Raw genomic sequence first — 22,368 nt, 5'->3', positions numbered from 1 at the left:
AACATCATTATACTGGCCACAATACAGCCAAAGTGATGCAATTATAGAGTTACATAATTCTCTCCAATTTAAATCAATAGAACAAAAGGTACATCAATTTGGACAGAACCCTTTACATAGCGCATGTATCAAATACCCAGCAAAAGATACATATGAGTATTATACCACAGAAAAAATCACATATTTTATTACTTCTGTTGTAGATGTTTAACCAAACCTTTGCTTTCACATATTAGTACGGGGTGGGGTGGGGGAACCCAACCCAAATTTATAGCTGTATCTTTCTTTTAAAAAATAGCTACTCCTTCCCTGAGGGCTAAGCAACCAGTTTGAGACACACTCTTATCTTCAATTAATTGTGGGGGGAGGGGAATGAACATGGAAAAATAATAGGCATTTTATATCATTTGACATGGGTTACAACGGAATATCACCATCTTACCTGGTTTGCTTTCATTTGGTTTACACTGCACTTCCTCAACACATTCTGCAGGAAACCATCCAACATGACCTCGAGTGGTGCCTTCCCAGAATCCACCCTCGCCAATGCTCAAAACTAGGCATGAAATAGGAAAACGCCATTAGATGTTTACTTCTGCATAAATTTATTTTATACACAAGCTTAAATGGTAACTTACAAGCTTAAATGCAAAGTCCCATTTAACAATGAAGTAGGCCACATGCAATTGCACCTATGGAACCTATGATTTCCACTGTCTATGTTGGAATAAAAACTTAACAGACATGATTAGCAGTTGTAAAAATGTATAAAATTCAGAATGAACAAAAGAAAACCTCATCTGATTAAGAATTAGCAAACAGGGCAACTGTTAGCAGGTAACATGAAAAGAACTCTAAAGTGGTGCAGAACGAGCTTCTGAGCAACCTCATAGCCTAAGCATTTCCCCAAAATGAACAGTACTCAGTATTCTGCTATACTTAGAACATAACATTTGGGTAAGGAAAAATAGTACATTCCCACTCTTCAGTGAATCCTGAAGATGGAATCTAGAAAATCAGTTAATGCACAATAGATCTGGAAGAAACTTAGAGTTACTCCTTTCTTGGGGGCTAAGCTATACCATGGGTAGGTAAACTAAGGCCCAGGGGCCAGATCCGGCCCAATCACCTTCTAAATCCAGCCTGCGGACGGTCCGGGAATCAGCATGTTTTTACATGAGTAGAATGTGTGCTTTTATTTAAAATGCATCTCTGGGTTATTTGTGGGGCATAGGAATTTGTTCACCCCCCAAAAAAATATAGTCCGGCCCCCCACAAGGTCTGAGGGACAGTGGACCGGCCCCTTGCTGAAAACATTTGCTGACCCCTGAGCTATACTAATTTCTTTGGGGTGGGGACTCCCAGTCAAGACAAACTTGTATCTTCAATTAAGTAAGAAGAAATATTTCAGAGACATCAGAGAAACTACTCCAAAGTATGTACTATATGAATTGTGACCTATGGATTCTGAGCATGTCATAAACGAAGTTGCAAGCTTCATTACTTGCAGATTTAATAATATTTTTAATTAGTATGACATTAATTAGTTAATGCCAAAGACTTGGAATCTATCTTTGTTTGTGTAGGGTTGTGATGCGTCCAGAATTTCTCAGACATATACGGAATACTGCAGACGGTGGCAACGTCCGGGCGGAAATCAGTCAAATGTCCAGAAAAACCCAGACATATGGCAGCCCAGGTTTTGCCAATTCCACCCCCTCCCCATAGCTCAGAAATGGCATTCCGCCCCCACCCCCCATGTTTGTGTAAATGTAAGCTTGGTTTGATGGATAATCACATAACTTGTATACACAGCTATAATACGTTTTAAAACATTTTGCTGATTCTCACAGAGGAAAATGGCAAAGCAGAGTGCATCGCGGCTAAAGCTCAAGTGTGCATAGGTGTTAAGTTGGAAATTGATCCCATGACTTGGCAAGAACTGTGAAACTGAGAGATGCAGAAAGGTGTGGAAAAAACCTTGCCATTGCTAAGGAGTTTTTTAAAAAGGTGATTTAAGACAAGCTCTTCTAAAGCTATGAAATGTTCTCAAGTCAGTCCCCTGCAACACGCAGCATGTAAGTGTCTCTTAACAAGGAAAACAACAGCTTTGGGGGGTGGAGGTAATTGTCATCAGGAAAACAGCACCTGGCAAAATGGTTCTGCCTCTGCACTGTAGTCCTGATCTGAATCTCTCTTGCATGCATGTACACACAGACAGAGAGCTTCTAGAAATTAAAAGAGAAGGGAAATTCCATCATGGTTTCTGCTGTCATGTCTACTTAGATCCTAAGTGTAAGACTGCTGGCCCTGCTCTCAATGTTCTGGGACTTCCCTGAGCCCATCCCAATATCCATGTGTTGCCTGTGGACATCTGTATAGGGAAAGCCAATATGAATAGACCTCTCTACTGTGCTTCAACCCCAATCATGCAGAGTTCCAGCTCATATGGAAGCCTAAGCATAGAGAAGTCTACACATCTAGACTCTCCCTTGACAGATTCCTATGCTGAATACAGGAAGCTTAGAAACAGGCCCTGGGAAGTCACATAAAAGCAGCTGGAGGAAGAGGACAGGACAGAGGGTGAAAAAAAGAGTTGTGAGTGGAGCAAGGCCCTTTGAATTATTTTTACTCCCTGGAAAACTCAACAAACCTGATCTACCTGCTACTTAGTATGGAGAGTGCAGCTGAATGGGACACAGTTGTGGGCAATCTGAAGAAGTACCATCCATTTTAAGAAAGTCTAGAGAGACTAGGATGATGTCTGCTATTCCAGGATCTCTTCTCATTGTGAGACCTTTTGTAGGTGAGCTTAGAGTTTCTTTGGACCCCGTAACTGTGTATTTTTGTAGTATTTTGTTTAAGTTGTCTTGCTGTTGCTTCAGTTTTTTGTACACCGCTTAGATATATTTTAATATGTTTTTAATATATTTAATTAAGGAATTAAATACCGTATTTTTTGCTCTATAAGACTCACTTTTTCCCTCCTAAAAAGTAAGGGGAAATGTGTGTGCGTCTTATGGAGCGAATGCAGGCTGCGCAGCTATCTCAGAAGCCAGAACAGCAAGATGGATTGCTGCTTTCACTGCGCAGCGATCCCTCTTGCTGTTCTGGCTTCTGAGATTCAGAATATATTTTTTCTTGTTTTCCTCCTCCAAAAACTAGGTGCGCCTTGTGGTCTGGTGCGTCTTATAGAGCGAAAAATACAGTAATCAAATCATAATGTAGCCTTGTTGGAGTTCACCAACTGGGTCTGCGTTGCTCCGGGACAGCAGGAAGGAAGTCAAAATGACACCGAGGTTGGTTCAAAGAAAGAGTTTATTCTGCTCTCCGGATAGCAGAAGGCACCTGCGTGGTGAGTCCACGGCAAGTACAAAGAAATGACAGGTTTCATGCAGTTTATATATCCTCCAGGCACCCTCTCACTCCTCCCCTAGGAGCCCAACCACGTCGGCCTACGTACACAGGTTGACATCACATATGTTCCTGCTCTGGTACTCTCAACCATAAAAGGATCTTCCTTCCTGTACTTCTGACCATAAAAGGATCTTCCTCTTCCTACTCTTATCTGGGACGCAGAGGTCACCATTTCCGAGAACATACTCTGGCGTTATTCCCAGACGTGGGTCTGCGTGTCTTTGTGGTCAGCACATAAGATAAAGTACTCACGCATCATCCCTGCTGTACTGGAACTTGGCAAGGTCACTCATTGCCGCCACGAACTGATAAGGGAGAGAGCTTTGTGCTTGTTATGGATTTACTCAACGGCTTGAGTTTATGCATTTTAGCTAAGGAAAAATAGGAATTTTGGTGTAGTTTAAAACTGCCTGCACAGTCAGTTTTTGGGTTTTGGAAACCCATTCCTTCAATAAAATTAGGAGCAGGGCCAGCAATGCACTCCTGCTTTCATTTAATCACATGGACCGTCCTTGTGATCAACTTTCATAACTTGAAAGTGTGAAGAGGCTTCTGTCTTATCTACTGATCTTTTCTACATACCATATTGGCCCAAATATAAGCCACACCTTTAAAATTCAGAGGGGGGAAAAGACAATACCTGAATATAAGCCACTCCCTTAAAATTCTGCAGGCACTCACACCTGTTCCGTTTTACCAAATGTCTGTTTCAGCAGCGATATTGTAAAAGCCAGTTTTTGTAAGGTCGCGAATACACTTTAACTTTTCACGGTCGGAATTTGGAAAAAAAAGGGGAGGCTTATATTCAGGCCAATATGGTATTTTAAGAGTAAGATTTCTGATTCACTTAAATAAACCCCATTAACAGTTAAGAAACACTCACTTTATGGAATGTTTAGAACAGAGTCCCATTATAATTTTTAACATTTACATACATGACAATCCTAATTATGTTCTCATTTTTCAGATGCATGGTGAATGAAGCTGTATTCAAATAACCAGGTGATATACAGTTGAGGCTTTAAAGCTGGTTGCTACCATAGAAAGCAAGTTTTGGTGGAAAGGAAGAAGATGGAAAAAGTTTGGAACAGATTGAGCCAAAATTCAAAAAGTGTTTGATTCCAAATGTAAATAAACTGGTTTATGAAGCTGATTCCAAAATTCACTGACATCACTAAATCCACTTGGTAACAGTGGTTTTAACCAAGTAGTTGGGGTCCGTCCACACTTTTGCTTGATCTAGTATTATGTACCAATTAATTCCCCCAGGGCCAAGAGGTTTTCTCGTTCTGTGGCTGTGCCTAGCAAAAATCCAATCTGAATCCAAAGAGCTGTTGCTTGATCATGAATGTTGCTTTGGGGGGGGGGGGGAAGAGACCAAAACAAAATATCACGTTTATTTTTAAAAGTTAGCTGTGGTTTTCTTAATATCAAGAGTGGTAGACACAAAATGATGTCAGTGTGCATGACTAATGGACAAAACTAAGTGTTATTTTTAACTACATTACATTATACTCTATTAATACAATAATTCACATGTATTTTTAAATCTACCTGAACTTGACCCACTTTCAGCTTTCATTTAATAATTGGTATCCCACATATCATTTGATTATATCAGTTTATGCATTCCCTTAGCTACTGGTCATGAAGAAAAACCACCACCAAATTATTTCAAAATGTTTATGAAAGATACACTTTATGCTATGTAATGGGGTTTCTGATAAAACTTTATAATAGTGAAGCACTAATTGAAAGTTCTCCTTTTTATTTTTATGAGTTCTCCAATCCTTTGGTCAAGATAAACCAGCTGTTAGGTGTTCGGATATGATGGAGAAAACCTATCTCCAGGCACATCTTGTCCAAGGAAGGTAAAAGTGGCCAAATATCAGGGATATATCCTAGTAGTGATAAGAGAAATTTCCCAATTTCTCTGCTGCTGCCAAAATGGGGGAGGGCAATGACAGGGAATAGTATAGGGCCAGAGGAGGGAGGGGAATGGCATTACCCCAAATCCTATACTTGCCCCAAATACGGCTTCCAGCTACAATGCCAACATAGCATTACAGCAATTTCACAGGTAGTTTGAGTAGGAACTTACTCCCTGAACTCAGAAGTGAGCAAAGAAGCCTCAGCTGTCCCTCAACTCTGCCGCAATAGTATATCAGAATCAGACAAACCGTGCACAGAATCAAACCACATCAGTGCTAGCACACAAACCCATGGTAATGATTCCTTTACTTAGATGCGAAAGGGACATTCTCATCTTTTGTCTCTCTCTGCAGCCCCCTCTGCACTCCCTGAAAATACACTCAATTAGGAGATGCAATTGCAGAGGGGAATTCCTATGTAACTGGAAAAGGCGGAGCATAGTTGCTATTGATTCTTTAGGAGCAGTAGTTGCTTTTCCTGCATTTTCCTGTTCTTTTAGCATTATAAGAATGTTTCTGAATTGCTGTTGAATTCAGCTTGTTCTGTCTGGCTTGTTCCTGAGCAACCAAGATATCCTGTGACTCCCAGGTAACTCAACACATACTTTTTCACGCAGACTTTGAAATGTGGATCTTAACAGCCACACATTTTCGCTGCCATGTTGTGCGTATCCCATTATAGATTCAGAAACTCTCTACGTTTGGCTAGAACCTATTAGTTCAATCTGTTTACAAGCAGCTTTAATCAAGCTTCCTTCTATTAATATAGGTCTTTTCCTTCTGCCTCTACTGTGATTATTAGAGATTAAGATTAGCTGGCCATCCCTCAAGTCTTTACAATGGCCTGGATAGCACGCCATGCTGAGAAAAACTTTGGTTTAGCAAGTCTGTGAGAGCTTGGCAAGCTCTCAGAGTGGAGCTCAAAACTGCATTGCTTCCCCCCCCCCCCATGGTCTTTTTTACAGCTACATTGTTGTTGTTGTTGTTCTTGGGGGAGGAACCTTGGCTGAGGTTAGATCTTAGCCATAACTAATTTGTCAATCAACAAATCTGTATGTTCATCTCCTTGCTTCAGCTAAAGGGGACAGCTGATCTGATCATTCAGGAACATTTAAAGGGAAGAGACTGACCTTTCACCCTGTCCCCTTTGTGCAAATGAATCTCCCCTTCTCCTTGAGGTTGATATGGCTTCACGACAATAAATAGTCTTCCAGGTACAGCACTATAAAGTTTGCGTTTTGGACCCTGATAATCCAAGGCAGATATAGTATCCTTGTTGGCACTGGGGTTATAACTGGCACTGGAAAGAGAGCAAAATGAACAGCGTTAGTTTCCCTTTATTTATTTATTTATCACATTTGTTTCCCGACTATTCCCTAAGGCGTTCAAGGTGGTGTATATGGTTCTACTACTCCCCATTTCATCAGGAAAAGCTTATCAGATTGCTGAACCTCCATTAGCACCGGCTGCCTGGTGGTCTAGACCAGTGTTTCCCAAACTTGGGTGTCCAGCTGTTTTTGGACTACCGTTCCCATCATCCCTGACCACTGGTCCTTCTAGCTAGGGATGATGGGAATTGTAGTCCAAAAACAGCTGGACACCCAAGTTTGGGAAACCCTGGTCTAGACAATCCTTTCTAACCTTCAAATACATTTCTATGTGGAAAAGGTCAGTTAATAATAATAATTGTTTTCACTGTGGACACAAAAAAGGCAATAACTGATTCCAGGTTTCCAATCCACTGGTTAAACAAAGTGAGACAGAGCAAGAGAGAGGTGTAGCTGGGTCTAGTACTTAATGGTTAAGCCTGCGTCAGAAATACAGTAGGAGGCAACTTTATAGAAGAAAGCCATAGCTGAATATCCAGACTAACAATAACATTCATTCATCTTGAAATTTTATTTGTGCCAGCTAGATTATTGGCCATAATGACTTTTTAAATTCAACTCTATGCTGTGGGGGGGGGGGGGAGGCTTTAAATGCATACATTAATCCTAAATATATTTTAACTGGGAAGTTCAACTGTTTTCACTGATTTAGGGAAATTGTAAGGGCAAGTTACATATCACAAGCAATGGTGTATAACGAAGCCCTGCCATTTCTTTTTAAAAATTAAAAGCACTTTGGGAAGTTACACTAAGATGATCAAATCTTGACTTAATAAGCAGAGATATAAAGAAGTTTATATATAAGTTTCATGCAACAGTTATCCATTTGCATGAGCAGCAAAACAAAGCAGGAAGCCACAGTTAACCACATATTTGTATTATGTCCAAATCAATAAACTTCCAAACAAACCATACATTGAAAGCACACCCACACCTACACACAAAGGGGTGACTGTAGTTTAGCCCTCACAGAGCTACAGTTCAGGTAGGTAGCCGTGTTGGTCTGATGCAGTTGAAATAAATAAATAAAAATTGTCCAATAGCACCTTAGAGACCAGCTAAGTTTGTTCTGGGTATAAGCTTTCGTGTGCGTGTACACTTCTTCAGATACACTGAAACAGAAGTCACCAGACCCTTATATATAGTGGGAGGAAGGGGTGGGGTTTTTCTTAGGAGGGTGAAGGGTGACCTACAATTGTCAGCACTACAATTTCCAAACTACTTTTCTCGGTATTCTTTGTGGGAGGTGCTTTAAATGTACAGTGGTACCTGGGTACTCGAATGGCTTGGCTCCCAAACAAATCAGCTCCTGAACAGCGCAAACCTGGAAGTAAGTGTTCCAGTTTGCAAACATTTTTTGGAAGCCGAACATCCAACGCGGCTTCCGCTTGAGTGCAGGAAGCTCCTGCAGCCAATTGGAAGCCGCACCTTGGTTTTTGAATGTTTTGGGAGTCGAACGGACTCCTGGAATGGATTAAGTTCAAGAACCAAGGTACCACTGTATGGAGCACATGAGTTTCTCATTTCAGATATAACAGGAAGCTATAGTTAACTGCTTCCAGGCTTCTTTTTTGTGCTCACATGAAGGAAGGTCCAAAGTGACTGTGTAAGTACACTACAGTCATACCTCGGGATAAACGTGCTTCAAGTTAAGTATTTTCGGGTTGCGCTCCATGGTGACCCGGAAGTAATGGAGGGCGTTACTTCCGGGTTTTGCCGCGCGCGCATGTGCAGATGGTCCAAATGATGTCATGCGCATGTGCGGAAGCGACAAAACGCGATCCACGCATGCACAGAAGCACGGATGCGGGTTGCGTTCACTTCAGGATGCGAACGGGGCTCCGGAATAGATCCCGTTCGCATCCCGAGGTACCACTGTACATGAAACTTGTTCATATCTCAACTTAATGTGGCCTTTGAATGGAGAAGGAACAGGCTGGGGGTGCTTAACACTTTCCCCACTGGCTGTTTTTTTGCTCATTCTCTGTCAATTTCTGTTAACTTCCATGCAATTCCAGATATATGCCTACAGATGTGGAACAATTTTGAGTGAAAAAAGACAACCGGGGAAAGGCCTAAACACCCTTATCCACTCAATCTCCACCACATCTACACTCAAAACTGCAGCCTCCTGCTTTTCATTCTAAAATGTTGGAGCTTCATTACATACATTTGTATGCAACCATCAATTTGCCCCCATTGAAACAGGTTACACAAAAAGATTGGGAATATGAGAGAGAGTCTTTAGGAAGCAAGGGGTCTCAGAATCTGAATTTGAAAGTGCTTCAGGCATCATAACTTTCAAACCATAACATTAGGCAAGTATACACACTGCACACTTTTAAACACTACTGAATTTAACATTTCTATCAAATTTTACTTATCGTAATTGCCAGTGCAATATTTTATCAGGTAATCTAACTTCCTAAATTATGCTTTGTTTCTTTTTTAAATAATAATTAAAAATGTGGGTTCCAGTACACACTTTCCTAGTGCCTGGCTTCAATTACATACTGAGAAGCAGCAGGTGTCAGTATTTGCAATATTCTAATTACATTGCCTAACAACTGGCATTTATGTGTAGTCATTATATAATGCATCTAGAGACTGAACAAATTTAGAGCAACGTTTGGGCCCATCATCCTGATAAATTATCACTGTTTCTTTGCTGTAATTATACTTGACACAGGATGCAATGTTTAAAGTGTTCACATGAATTGAATATGCAACTCACAGAGAATTCCCACTGAAAGATGTAAGGTGCCTAAACACAACATTCAACCAATGAATATTTTGCATAAGTAAATTTGTGCTTAAGTAAAGGAGTGTTCCTGGAAGATGTCTGACTGTATATGCGAACTTTCACAGATTACGATAAAAACCGACAACCAAAGATGCAAAGAGTATTGAAAGGTGAGGTACAAATGCAGAGTGAAACAATCTTGGAATTCCTGTGGGCCAGAGTGAAATGGCAAATGTACTTGCTATAGAACGACTGGACTGAAATAACTGATTAGAGCAGAGCACAGTGATGATACATTTAGGATTAATTGAACAGTGAATTCAAAATGGGATCCTGGATATTATCCCTGCAGTTAAGCGAGGGGATGGGGGAAGCATACTGTTGAGAGAAATAGCCACATGATATAGCTCCTGCTCGAGCAGCTGTCAACTTAACATTCACTCTTGGCAAATTTACAAGGATGTAGTTCTGAAGCCTGATCCCAATGGCACGTGTTCTTTTCAAATGGCTTCATATACGATAGAGACTGGAACATAATGAAAAATTATCCTCTTTTCATTGCAGAACATATGCACTATCTGTGTTTACGACTTCGCATTTAGGTAGAAATAATTATCTTGACTGTCAATTCTATGCAAACATACACGCAGTTATGACATACCAGAAAAATGCTTCATGGTGATATGCTAGTGCAACACCTGGTATGCCACATCCTAAGAAGATATTCATTAGCTCCATGGCACAAGCATGTAAGGGGAAGTGGGGATAGGTTTACTGTGGCCTGGGGATCCAGACGGCCTCTGATTATGGGCTACAAACCCATAATCATGAAGCAAACATTGAGGCAAACCTAGTTCTATTTCTCTATATGGATCCAGATTTTGAAGTATCTTTGCCTCCAAGAGCAAAGATGGCAGTGAACAAAGTGGAAGCCTCAGAGTCACTGTAAGATAATCTGTTTGGCTGTCATAATGTTCTACTGCCAGGGTCTTCATGGAGGAGAGAAAAGAGCCAGCTGCAGACAATGATCCAGCAGATGACCAGAAGAACTGGCAGTGACAATATAAAGTTCCTCAGTTTCCTTTGAATTCTTCCTGGGTAAACAGTGCCCTATTAAGGCAGGAGCCTTCACTGTGCTCTTTTCAGTGACTGCTAAAAACATATTTGTTTAGACAAGTCTACCGAGATATGTAAAACAATGACATGTGCTTTAATCTGTTTTTCGCTTATTGTAGATTTTAATTATTTTGAGATGTTTTAAATGACTGGTTTTTTGTTTTCTGATTAATTTATTGTTCCATTCTTTTTGTAAACCACTTTGAGTGGTATGTCAATTTTATGAAATTAAATTATTAATTAAATGAATAAATATAAGTGCCTGTGCTGAACCCCTAACCATCCTCTTGATTGCCTTGTCCGCGAAATGAGGTATTTTCTTCTTAATGTTTAGCTATCTAACTTGCTTAGCTATCTAGAGCTGTCTCACTTAGCTCAAGCATTCCCTTACTCAGTTCCTACACCAGCTTGAGCTCCAGCTGGTCTTTCATCTGCAGGTCCTACGGTTCCTTGGTAGTATTTTCTGGACTCAGGCAGAAGAGCAAACAAAGTGTAGAAACTCACCACCAGCAGAGGAAACTATCATAATGGCAACAGCTGGGGAAATTTCAAGGCCCTAGAGCAAATGTGGGGAACTGGATCCAGCCAATGGACCAGATCCTAATGTTTCCACCCCCAGGGGCATACGAAGGGGCATGCGGTCCGCCCCGGGTACCACCCTGGGGGGTGACAAAATGGCCTGCTGCCTCCCCCCCCCCCAGCTGTAGGGTGGCCGATAGCACTCGGGTGCCATTGGTATGGGCGCCGCTCGAGTGCCATCCATATGGGTGTCGTTCGCGCGCCGTCTGTATGGGTGCTGTGCGTGCACCGCCGGGCAGTTCACCCCGCCCCTCAGCGCCCCGCACTGGGTGCTGGAGAGGCTTCCTCTGCCATTGCCCACTCCTCTCCCCGCACCAGGCTCTCTGACAGATATGTGAGGCTGCCCACCTGTCAATCAGTTTAAGTCACCATAACATTATGTGAATAATTTCCCTTTGCAGTGTGGCTTGAGCTGCTCCTTTGCTCCTGCACAGTTTGATTTCAATCAGCATTCAGGCGTAATCAGCATCAGAGAGAGCTTACTAGAAACAAGGCATTTCTGGCCTCTCCTTAAACTGGATTCAATCTGAGAGGTGGAGAAAACTACAATTCCCTTGGTCCCTGGCAGGAAAGAACACTTCTGAGAATCCAGTATAGTTGGGGCTCAAAAGCCTCTATTATCTCAAGAGAGCCCTCCCTCTGCCTTTTCAAGTCTTGAGTGTTCTTTTCTTTATTCAGCAGCGGGCCAGCAGGCTTCTTTAAAATACCCTGAAAATACTCAACATTTTTTCTACCATTTCCCAGAAAACGAAAATAAGGTGAGTTGAGGGAAGAATCCACAGGATATTGAGTAATGTTTAAGGAGCTACATGCAGCACAATTGGTACATGCCCAGGCTTAGGGAAATGGTACCAAAGCAGCAAATCTCATTTTTAAGAGCTACCCTAGTGGCCAGAAAGGTAATCTTACACAACTGGAAATCGGCTGCTGCATCTAACAAAATGTATCAACACATTGGATGACTACACACAGGACCAGGCTGCAAAAAAATAAACAGTTCTTAGTAAGAAAAAGAAAACACAAAGAAGCTGTGCATCTCTTGTCACATGGGATGCTGCCCAAATAATCTTTCTTATAAAATAAAAAGACTAAAGAACAGAAGTTTGAGAGCGTCTGGCAAAATGTCCATGAGAAAGGAGTTGTCAGCAAACATCTGACACCACCTTGTTCCATCTCCCCCACCACGCTGCAGTGTCTCTGCTAGCAACCACGGTAAAATTTATTTCCTCTTTTTCTCCTTTCTTTTTTTCCTTTTCCAACTTAATTTGGGGTGATGGATTGTGGTAGGGAGGAAGAAGGGACCAAGGGCAAGGAAGAGCAGGGGGTGAGGAACAGCAGGATACAACCAACTGTGTTCATGCTCTCTATCTCTCTCTCTCTCTATATTCACAAAGTCAACATTTAAAAAATGGAATATTGAAAAGTCACCTAATGTGCCGGTGTTGCTGCCGCTTTGCATCTTCTCCTCCTAACCTATTTAATGATGGTGAGCGGCTTCGAGAAGATGGCGTGTAGCTCCCAACAGTTTTCACAGTTCCATTAGGATTATTCTGCATCTGTTGGAGTAGGTTAGGCGAAAGGCTACGGTGTGAAGAAGCTAAGGAAGAGGCTGACCAATCAGGAATGTTGACGTTCAGATTGTTATCACTATTCGACCGAAGCAAGACACGAGGTGCTGTCAAGGTGCTCTGGGGTCTCCGTCTTCTATTTGAGTAGGTAGGAGCCTCTCTAAATGGCACTGTATTAAGAAGGAAGAAAGAATGCAAAATGATACTTCTGATTTTAGGCACATGCATCAGACCACCCACCCACTTCCCCCAAATCAGTACTATATACTTTCAATTCTTATTACATAAAAAAGAGACCTCTGCCTTGGCTGATTGTCTAATCAAGATGAGCACTACCATTATATTTAAACTGCAATTAAAATTAAAGATAATTTTCATAGGAAATCACCTCTTAAAAGCTAGAATTAATAAGCTCTATATTACTGAAAGTTCCATATTTTATTTCACTGTAAGAGTACAAGATTGGAGAATGGTCTTCAGCATTGGCTGCTGGCAGTCTCTGATTTATGAACGGTAAGCAACTATTAGCTTTCACCAACAAATGTGGACAGTCTCCTTAAAAAGAAAGAAAAGAAATGGAATGGCTCTTAGTATGGTATGGGCAAAAATGGGTTTTTTATACTAGAATTAGAACTTCTTTTCCTTCCTTCCTTTCTACTCTGTAGCACAATTTTATAGATTTGCATTACCCTAAACATGTGAAAACTACAGAAAACTGACTTTTCCCAGGGCAATAGCTCCAAAAGGCAATCATATACAAATTAACTCCCATTATTCCCCAAATCATGCAAAATCTCTCTGGGCCAGCACCAGCAAACAACTGAAAGGATAATCTGGTAAGTACTGAGCATAAACCTTACAATGCAGATTCGGATTTCTAGAATAGGCAGTAAAAGGCTTAACACGGTTTCTGTTACTTCACTCTTGTTCCTTTACACAACACAGCTTAATACTTGGTTCGTGAGCGAGGGGTGCTTTTTGACAGTTACCCACCCTTTTAACAATCCCACTCCTGAGGCATTTCCAAATAGTATAACTGGCCCTGGAGGTCACCACACCCCCTTTTAACTGGTTTGGGAGACTGTTAGCCACACAGCTTCGACTTCTCCTGGCTCAAACTCAACCCTCCAGTCGACTCCTGTCTGTGAACTCTCCCAAGACACTCAACACGGTCTTACTTCTAAACTATGAGGCTCCTTCCTCTAGCTATAGATATTCTCCTCAGAGTGGATGTTAAACTCAAATTTGAACCAACTGTCTCAGACAAACACTATCCTAATGCCCATCTCCCATCTCGAATCAAGCCCTAGCCAAACACTCCCTCAGAAACGGCTCCTTTTATTCTCCTTCCCAAAGTGCTGCTCTGCCCCCTCTGGCTAGCTGTCTTGGTAGCCAATCAGAGAGAGGCTCCAGCCCTCTGGTAGAATTCTGAGGGACTGCATCACCAGACTCTGGTCTGGCTCCGCTGTCTGTCTCACACCCTACCCCCAGCCCTCAAGGCACCAGTTTAAGCCGGGCTTTGGGAAGGAGGTGTGAGGCTCTGGCAAGTCCTAGAGCCCTCCTATCTCCTTCCCCAAGCTTGCTTTGGACAAGCGCCACTTGCACTGCCTAAATCTACCTCTACCTCTCGCATAACACTAAACCATAGTATAAAAGGTAAAGGGACCCCTGACCATTAGGTCCAGTCGTGGCTGACTCTGGGGTTGCGGTGCTCATCTCGCTTTACTGGCCGAGGGAGCCGGCGTACAGTTTCTGGGTAATGTGGCCAGCATGACTAAGCCGCTTATGGTGAACCAGAGCAGCGCACGGAAACGCCATTTACCTTCCCGCCGGAACGGTACCTATTTATCTACTTGCACTTTGATGTGCTTTCAAACTGCTAGGTTGGCAAGATCAGGGACTGAGCAACGGGAGCTCACCCCGTCGTGGGGATTCAAACCGCCGACCTTGTGATTGGCAAGTCCTAGGCTCTGTGTTTTAACCCACAGCGCCACCCGCATCCCAAAAACCATAGTATAGCAGTGCACTAAAACCAAGGTTGCCAACTAGCAGAGCAATGTGACTTTCTGATGTTGGGTCTCTGAACAAATGTCAAAGTACCAAGGGACTGTGCAGTCAGGTACAATAAAGAGCATGGAGGTTAACAGGGAACATGAGCTCACCCACGAAACCAGCAGTTTGCAGGAAATCAGTGGGCTGAGCTTAGGCAGACCACCTTCAGTTCCCAACCAACAATCTCCGGGTAATAACAATGGTTTAGTTTACAGGAAGCATTACTGAGATTATCTTTGTGTGAGCACTTAGCAAAAGTGCGAAATAAATTTGAAATGGGGCAAAGCCAAGTAGCCAGTTCACGCATAGGAGCCTCATGATGGGACGAGGGGGGGAGAGAGCTTCAAGAAAACATTCATTTCACTTACCCAGCATGCCACATTATGTTTCCCTTCTTGATGTGACTTTAAGACATAGTATAGGCATGAGTACATGCTGGGAATATCCCCCCCCCCGGTCATCGTGATGACTGATCAGATCTTCATGCCACAGTGACCATGGACACTGAAGCTATGGTATTTATGCTTTTGAACTACTACGTTATTGAGATGAAGCATTCCAGACTATATAGATGCCTCCTGAAGTGGGTGAAGCTGGAAACCTCAGCAGGACTTTTCATCTGCTTGTTTTTCAGCAAGACTAGGCAAAATTAATTTGCATAAGACTGTTGAGACTATCAGCCTGACTTTTCATCCCCAGAATGGCAGATTATCAAACTTGCTGGTTGATGCCAATATGCCCTATGCCCCAAAAGCTTTCCCATCAGGCAAGGGTTCTCACCTCTTTTGTAAGTACAAAATTGGATTTTATGCTGCTCTTGGAATTAAGAGTTTGTTACCCAAGATGCTGCTTAAAGGTTATGTAAATCTGTGGCCCTCTTTAACACAAGCCACAGTGTTTATGCATTTCCGTCTGTTTATCCACAACACTTAGTGGAGGTTTTTAAAATTTGTTTCAATTACTGTCACTAAATTATCAGAATATGGCCTGTAAAATTCATACAGTGCACTAAGTTTTAAAAATCAAAACATTCCCCACCAAATCACAGATTATCTCTATGCAAGGTTGTTTACTGAGAACTGAAAGGTTTTACAGAACTGTAGCTGAAGCTGCTCAATCAGAGGTTTTGGATGCTGCAACTGAAGCAGAATCCTAAATTTGGCAAGTGGGGCAGAGTTATACAGCAATTCTGTACTTGGTGCTAAACTCTGCTAATCCCTACTACTGCTATCAGTAAGGGTACAAGGCTACACAGGCACAGTGTGGAATGGAATGGGGTGGGTGGGGATCTGAAGCAAGCAGCTAGAATGATAGCTGTTGCACTAGGACTGAGTTTTGGACCAAAGACTGCTGTGTGGGAGAGTCATTCTCTTACTCCAAGGGTCATCACCAGTATGACCACGAGTAACTCCTATAGCACCTGTGAAAGGTCTTAGTAAATACCCCTTAAAAAATCCTTAATCTTCCTGTACAGTTGCTGTTTGCACTGGCTCCCACACTGAGCTCCCTCCACTTATATACTATAACTGGATGCCAGGATTTGATGTTTGCCCTCCCATTGGTTCCAAACAAAAGGAAGGTGTGAAAAGCTTATCTCTATGAGCAAGTGTAGCGATGGCTGAGATAGGTACCTTTTCCCCAATTGAGAAGGGCATTCACCTACCATTTTGTGGTCCTGCTCCTTTTCCTGTTCTTTTAGATTTGGTAGCCATTATGCCCTGCCCCATAGCAGCCATTTTGGGACTGGCATCCATAGCACCTTCTCAAAATTCCAAACTTGACCATTCTTGGTCAAAAAGGGCTCCTGCTTTCCACCATTACTGGAATCCCAGCACTTGATCCGGTGAGGCATTTATCAGTGTAGCATCTCACAATATCAGGCTGCAAGACTTTTGAGTTTTGTGTTAAATAATAGTAAATGCAGCTTATATTCCCTACATTTAGAATACACAGTTGCAGTGTAAAGGTAAAGGACCCCTGACAGTTAAGTCCAGTCGCAGACGACTCTGGGGTTGCGACGCTTATCTCGCTTTACAGGCTGAGGGAGGTGTTTGTCTGCAGAGTTTTTTCCCAGGTCATGTGGTCAGCATGACTAAGCCGTTTCTGGTGCAATGGAACACCGAAACCAGAGCAGCGCACGGAAACACCATTTACCTTCCCACCGGAGCAGTACCTATTTATCTACTTGCACTTTTTTCACATGCTTTTGAACTGCTAGGTTGGCAGGAGCTGGGACCAAGCAACGGGAGCTCACCCCGTCACGGGGATTTGAATCGCCGACCTTCTGATCGGCAAGCCCAAGAGGCTCAGAGGTTTAGACCACAGCGCCACCCGCATCCTAATAAAAATAAAAGAATAAGAAACTTGTGAAGGGGAAAATCCAATGAATATGTAGCTAGTCTTATTATGTCTCTGACTACTACTACAATTCCTCTTCCCCACTCTGAAAATGCCCCACGTTCAGACACTTCTCGCTACTGGGAGGTGTTGAGCTATGTATTGTTTGAGAAAATAATTTTAACCATTTTTATATATCCACGAGCAAAAGAGCCCACGAGGCCTATGCATGTATGTTTCTATAGATAGCTAAATATCAATGCACACAGTCATTAAGAAACCCTGATGCAACATCACATGAATCGTTTATTTAAAAGGTATCCTGTTGCTTCACTGGGACTTGCATGTGACACAATGACTTGAAGATTCAGCAAACCTAAAATGACCTATATCACTTTACAGCAAAATCAAAATGATACCATAATACTTTCACTTATAGGCAGTCAAAAAAGGATGAAAGATATTAATACTTTGAGGGGGTTTTTTATTAAGGTATTCCCAGAACCTGACACCAGAGACCTGCAAGCAATTAAAATGACTATTTATTTGCTCCTGTGTTTGCATTCTCACAGAAACAATATGAGCTGGACAGAAATAGCCTCGACAACCTCTACTAAATATCCCTCGAGAGGTACATTGCGCAATGGGGGTTCCTGGAGCCCATGTGCAATTCTTCTCTCTGCACTCTCTACACCAAGGGACAGGAGCCCTCCAGATGGTGCTGGATTTCATCATCCCCCACCATTGGTCATGTGGCTTAGACTGAGGTGGTAGAAGTCCAACAAGATCTGGAGGGTCATAGGCTGCCACCTATGTTAGGACAAAATGAAGAGTGATTGTTGCTCTGATGAACTTCATTGAAAAGCCTCCCCCAACAGCAGTGATGAGTGCATAAATCTGATGTGAGAAGTACCCCTTCCAACATTGCTGGAATTTGTGTATGCACTAAGTCTTATCTGCATGAAGAAATATGTTTACAAGAGTGGACTTCTGCTGGATAAGAACAAGCAGGTACAATTCATACCCCATGGAAATCAGTGTCAACTTTCCCATTGAATCAATAATGCCGGAATGCATTTACCAGCTAGAACTGAGTTACCAAAATTAAATTTAGAGCGTGTGTTTTTCCCCTCATACTTCAAAATGAATGCTAATATTTCACATGTATTTTAAATGAGGAAAATACTATTTTAAGGTATTCCACAAAACAAACAAACCACAAATGTGTTTTACAGGGATGAGACGAGTGAATTACAATCAGTATTGCTACTTTGCTTCCCTCTGAACAGTTTAAAAAGATCTAATTTTAACAATTTAGCCAAGTCAACTCATGTTTTGATTTTAACAAAACATGATGTTTGCTGATGTAAATGTAATGTATCCTTGCTTGTACGTGTGCAGGCCTACCAAGCCAAAAGGTAGGGTATAAATATATAAATAAATAACTAAAAACTACATGGCTCAAAAATTTTAACACTTAGGCCAAAACTGAGGTTAAGGAAAACATGTTGGTCCCATAATGCATGCTCATGTACGCTATAAAAAACACACCCTTCACTGTACTTTTTTATTGCCCTACTGATCATCCATTTAAATACACGTGGTCCCTTTGAACAATATATATTTCTTTACATAACTAAATGCGTTATGTTACACGAGATTTCAAACGCCGTATCTAGGTAAAGGCCCTTGGAATTTATATCACCAAAATACCAAAAATATTACTGATAACAACATTTCAAATCTGTGTGGTACAATACTTACCCTATAAACATTAATTCTGCCTTACAAAGCATTTAACTCAGAGTGCTGGTATTTAATTTTATTCTGTCACACTGAAATCAATGGAAGGATCTTAGCTTAAGCAGAGAGCAAACGAAAAAGAAAATCACATTTCTCCAAACACTTCAATAAAACATGCTTGTAGACAGTATAGTGTAGCTGTCTCTGTTTGGGACTCACAGGTTTCAGGAGAAACAGAGCCAGACCAAAGTGATTTCTACATTTTACACAACCTCTTTCCTCTTATCAGATGGTAAGTGTAAGGGGCTTTAAATAATGAGTTAATTTCTACTTGATGTTAACAAAGCATTGGTTTGAAGAGCAGCTTTTAATTAGTGACTTTTTTATTAGAAGCTGCAAATGCCAGGAATGTTATATGGATAATTAGTGACATAAACAACCAACTCCAACTATGCAAGTGCTTTCTCACCTTTTCCCTATATCAGTTTGCATGCTGCAAGTGGGTAGATACATTTGATACGATTCATGTTTCGTTTACAATAACTAATGTAATTGTATCCCACCTCCCCAAAAAATCCCCTTTTCTATCAAAACAGAAAGTACATGTTTTAAGCTCTCCTGAATAGATTTCCATATACTGTATATACTCATTTATTTAATAAAATATAATTATACAGCAAAGCTTTTAGGTGAATTGATGCGAGAACCAGCAGCATGCTTCAAAGTACCACCCCGTATGAATTTAAAAAACACGTTGTTTCATAATCTACTGGAATGTTTTCATCAAACTGCATACATCTGAAGGAAACACTCATGAGCATTCAATAGTAATATAAACCTAAGAAATCGCTTCTCCTTACTCAAATACAGAGCTTTCCCCCTGTGAAAGGAACACAAGACTTCTCTGATATAAACTAAAACGAACAAAGTCACACCCCGCTCTTATAATGAGTTGTCTAAAAGGACAACCCAACATAAAGGAATTCTGGAAAAGATACGGAAAGAACTTAGAATAATTATACAGTAACTAAGCAGATCATATTAAGCATGCAGAAGAAAATAGCAGTCCTCCAGCGTCAAGTGCTTTGCGTTCAGTGCTTACCTTCTTTCTTTGTTAAGGCATTTAACAAAGACTTCATTTTCCTTTTTACTTTAGCAGCAATCCCCTCATTATATAACCTTTGCTGAGATGAAAAGGAATAAAAGCTACCCAGTTTCTATGTGTTTTAACTGCCTGCAACCTGACATAAGCAGCAGGTTACTGGGCACTGTATAACTACAAGCATAGCTGGGCATGCAGTACCCAGCGTTCTGGTGACAAAGCCCACCCCACATTCTGTCTGTCAGCTGTGAGCCAACTGTGCTTAGACTGGTGCTGCTCAAAAAACCTTGCTATCTTTCATAGTATTAGTCATGTGAACACCATCGACACAGAGTCTTTCAAACGATCTCCTGCTTTTGTAACTGAGATGTTTATGTGTAGGAGAACAGGGATGACTGAGGCAAGGAGAAGCAGGGCAGGCCGAGTTGGGTCAAAATTAGCATTTGGAGAAGGGGGAGGAGGAGGGAGAGGAATCATTCATCTTATCTCATGGCAGCATTACACAGGCTAAAGGGGAAGTCTTGGAAGAGGCGGGAGCTCATGAAGCTGAATCTCAGCATTTACACCTAAAATGCTTTTCAGTACTTATATGCCAGTTTCTAGAATTGCCTTCTAGACTCTATTGGTTCATCCCTGCTGGTATATAATTAACTGCTTCCAAGTTTCACACCCTACCTAAACATCGGAACAAAACAGACAGTCACGTTTTGTTTTGTTTTTAAAGTACAATTGCTTCTTACCCTTACCCACTTTATGGAAATTTTATTCAACTAAAATGTAGACTTTCCATACTTCCACTGTAAGAATGGAAACCTTACAATTTCACACAGCTACTTAAAAATATGCCTTATTATTAGAATTACCACAGCTTTTGAAAAGCGTTGTTTGGTGGCTTTTATACGCACCTGTGCAAAAGCTCCTAACAGCCCAATCCTAGAAATACTTATCTGAAATACCAGCGATGTTAGGAAGGAATGTGTCTCTTTATGTTTATAGAATATTAGAAGTAGCACGCTGCATTTAAGAAATCACAAAACGAAGGCAGAATTATATCAAAAGGTGTGAAAATTTCAGAAGTATCATGTACAGCAGTGGTTCCCAATTAGCCAATTACTGAGGACTCCCTATTTTTCAAAAGCCAAGCCACGGACCCCCTACTTCTGAAAATTTTTATAACTCTATGGTAGTTACCTCTGCAAAGCAATTTTTTGAACAAAACACTGGCTAGCCCCTAATAAGCAAAGGATTTTGGGTATACTAAAAACAGACCGTAAAATGTGTGATATTACCATGCATAAATGACAAAAAATTAGTTGGGGGGAGGCAAGGGATGAGGCCGAAGACCCCCTGGGTGTATTTTGCGGACCCCAGGGGTCTACGGAACCCTAATTGGAAACCGCTCATGTACAGAATCTAATTTGTGGTCTGGTAGCATTTGCCCTAAACTTGAATAAATGGATACATTTACTAATAATAGTTCCTAGTTCCACTGCAACAGTATTTGCCTGCTGTTGGCAAGGTATCTGCTTTTAAAAGTGTGCAACTCGTTTTCTTGCTAAGAATAACTCTTTCATGAATAAAAAAATAAATGGAAATAAGAGCCGCTAAGCTAAATTCTACCTTCTTTCGCTTTTGATAAAATAGCTGCAAAGAGTTAGCCAGCATAAATAAGTTATGAAAACAATTTAGGATTCAGTTAGTATTACAGCATTTATGTTGTTGGTAATATAAAAAAGCACCATCCTCTAGAAGTAGTAGTTTTTAGGCTTCAAGGGTCTGAACACACATAAAATTCAGCAAAATGATTTTAATCAACAACTTATTTTTGACGAAATACACATAGCCTAGCCTGGGAAAGTAGGAGAGCACAAATATACATAGGCATCATCTGCACTGTCAAATGTGTGAAAACTCCCTTATTATTTGTCGGACATGTGCACATGCAGTTCTTGCCCTCTGTGTCTCACAATTTAGGTAGGTGTCTGGGACTGCCACTTTCCTGAGGAAGCCACACTCATCTCAATTTTGAAGAAACAGAAATAGCTATGTATTTCTCCCCAACTAACCATGCCTACGTTATCTAATGCCCACATAATGACTTCAGAAAAGAACCACCTACCAAAGCTGTGTGTATTTTAAATTTAAAAAACCTCCAAATTTATATGTCACTTAAAAAATCATCTTAGTTATTTACATAAAATGGCCCAAAATATTACTTAAAACAGCAATTAAAGCCCTTTATAACAGTAAACAGAATAAAATTATCAAAATAAAGGGGGGAATCTATACATTTTATAAACAAATGTACAAATAAATGTACAAATTAAATGTCTGCGGAAAACTTGTCCCCCATGCAGGCCATGCACTCTCCCCAAATTTGTTTCAGAAGGTT

At 41.2% G+C, this 22,368-nt stretch overlaps 1 protein-coding gene across 6 annotated transcripts in view; it reads right to left on the bottom strand.

Moving 5' to 3' along the window:
• Positions 1-22,368, bottom strand: part of SHANK2 (SH3 and multiple ankyrin repeat domains 2) — a 343,989-nt gene that overhangs the window by 191,357 nt on the left and 130,264 nt on the right. For 5 of the 6 annotated variants that reach the window (XM_080982494.1, XM_080982496.1, XM_080982491.1 and 2 more), the window contains exons 11-13: positions 12,603-12,912; positions 6,479-6,648; positions 443-556 (exon numbers count right to left, since the gene is read on the bottom strand). In XM_080982494.1, coding sequence (XP_080838620.1) covers positions 443-556; positions 6,479-6,648; positions 12,603-12,912 — 594 coding nt within the window. Of the gene's footprint in view, positions 1-442; positions 557-6,478; positions 6,649-12,602; positions 12,913-19,976; positions 20,205-22,368 lie in introns of those variants that run through there. The other variant, XM_080982495.1, reaches the window with a different exon arrangement.

The sequence above is a fragment of the Podarcis pityusensis genome, assembly GCF_964106645.2.
Source record: "Podarcis pityusensis genome assembly, chromosome: 1".
NCBI classification, from domain to species: Eukaryota; Metazoa; Chordata; class Lepidosauria; order Squamata; family Lacertidae; genus Podarcis; species Podarcis pityusensis.
The sequence above is the reverse complement of the archived record's forward strand: the minus strand, read 5'-3'. Positions and strand labels throughout refer to the sequence as shown.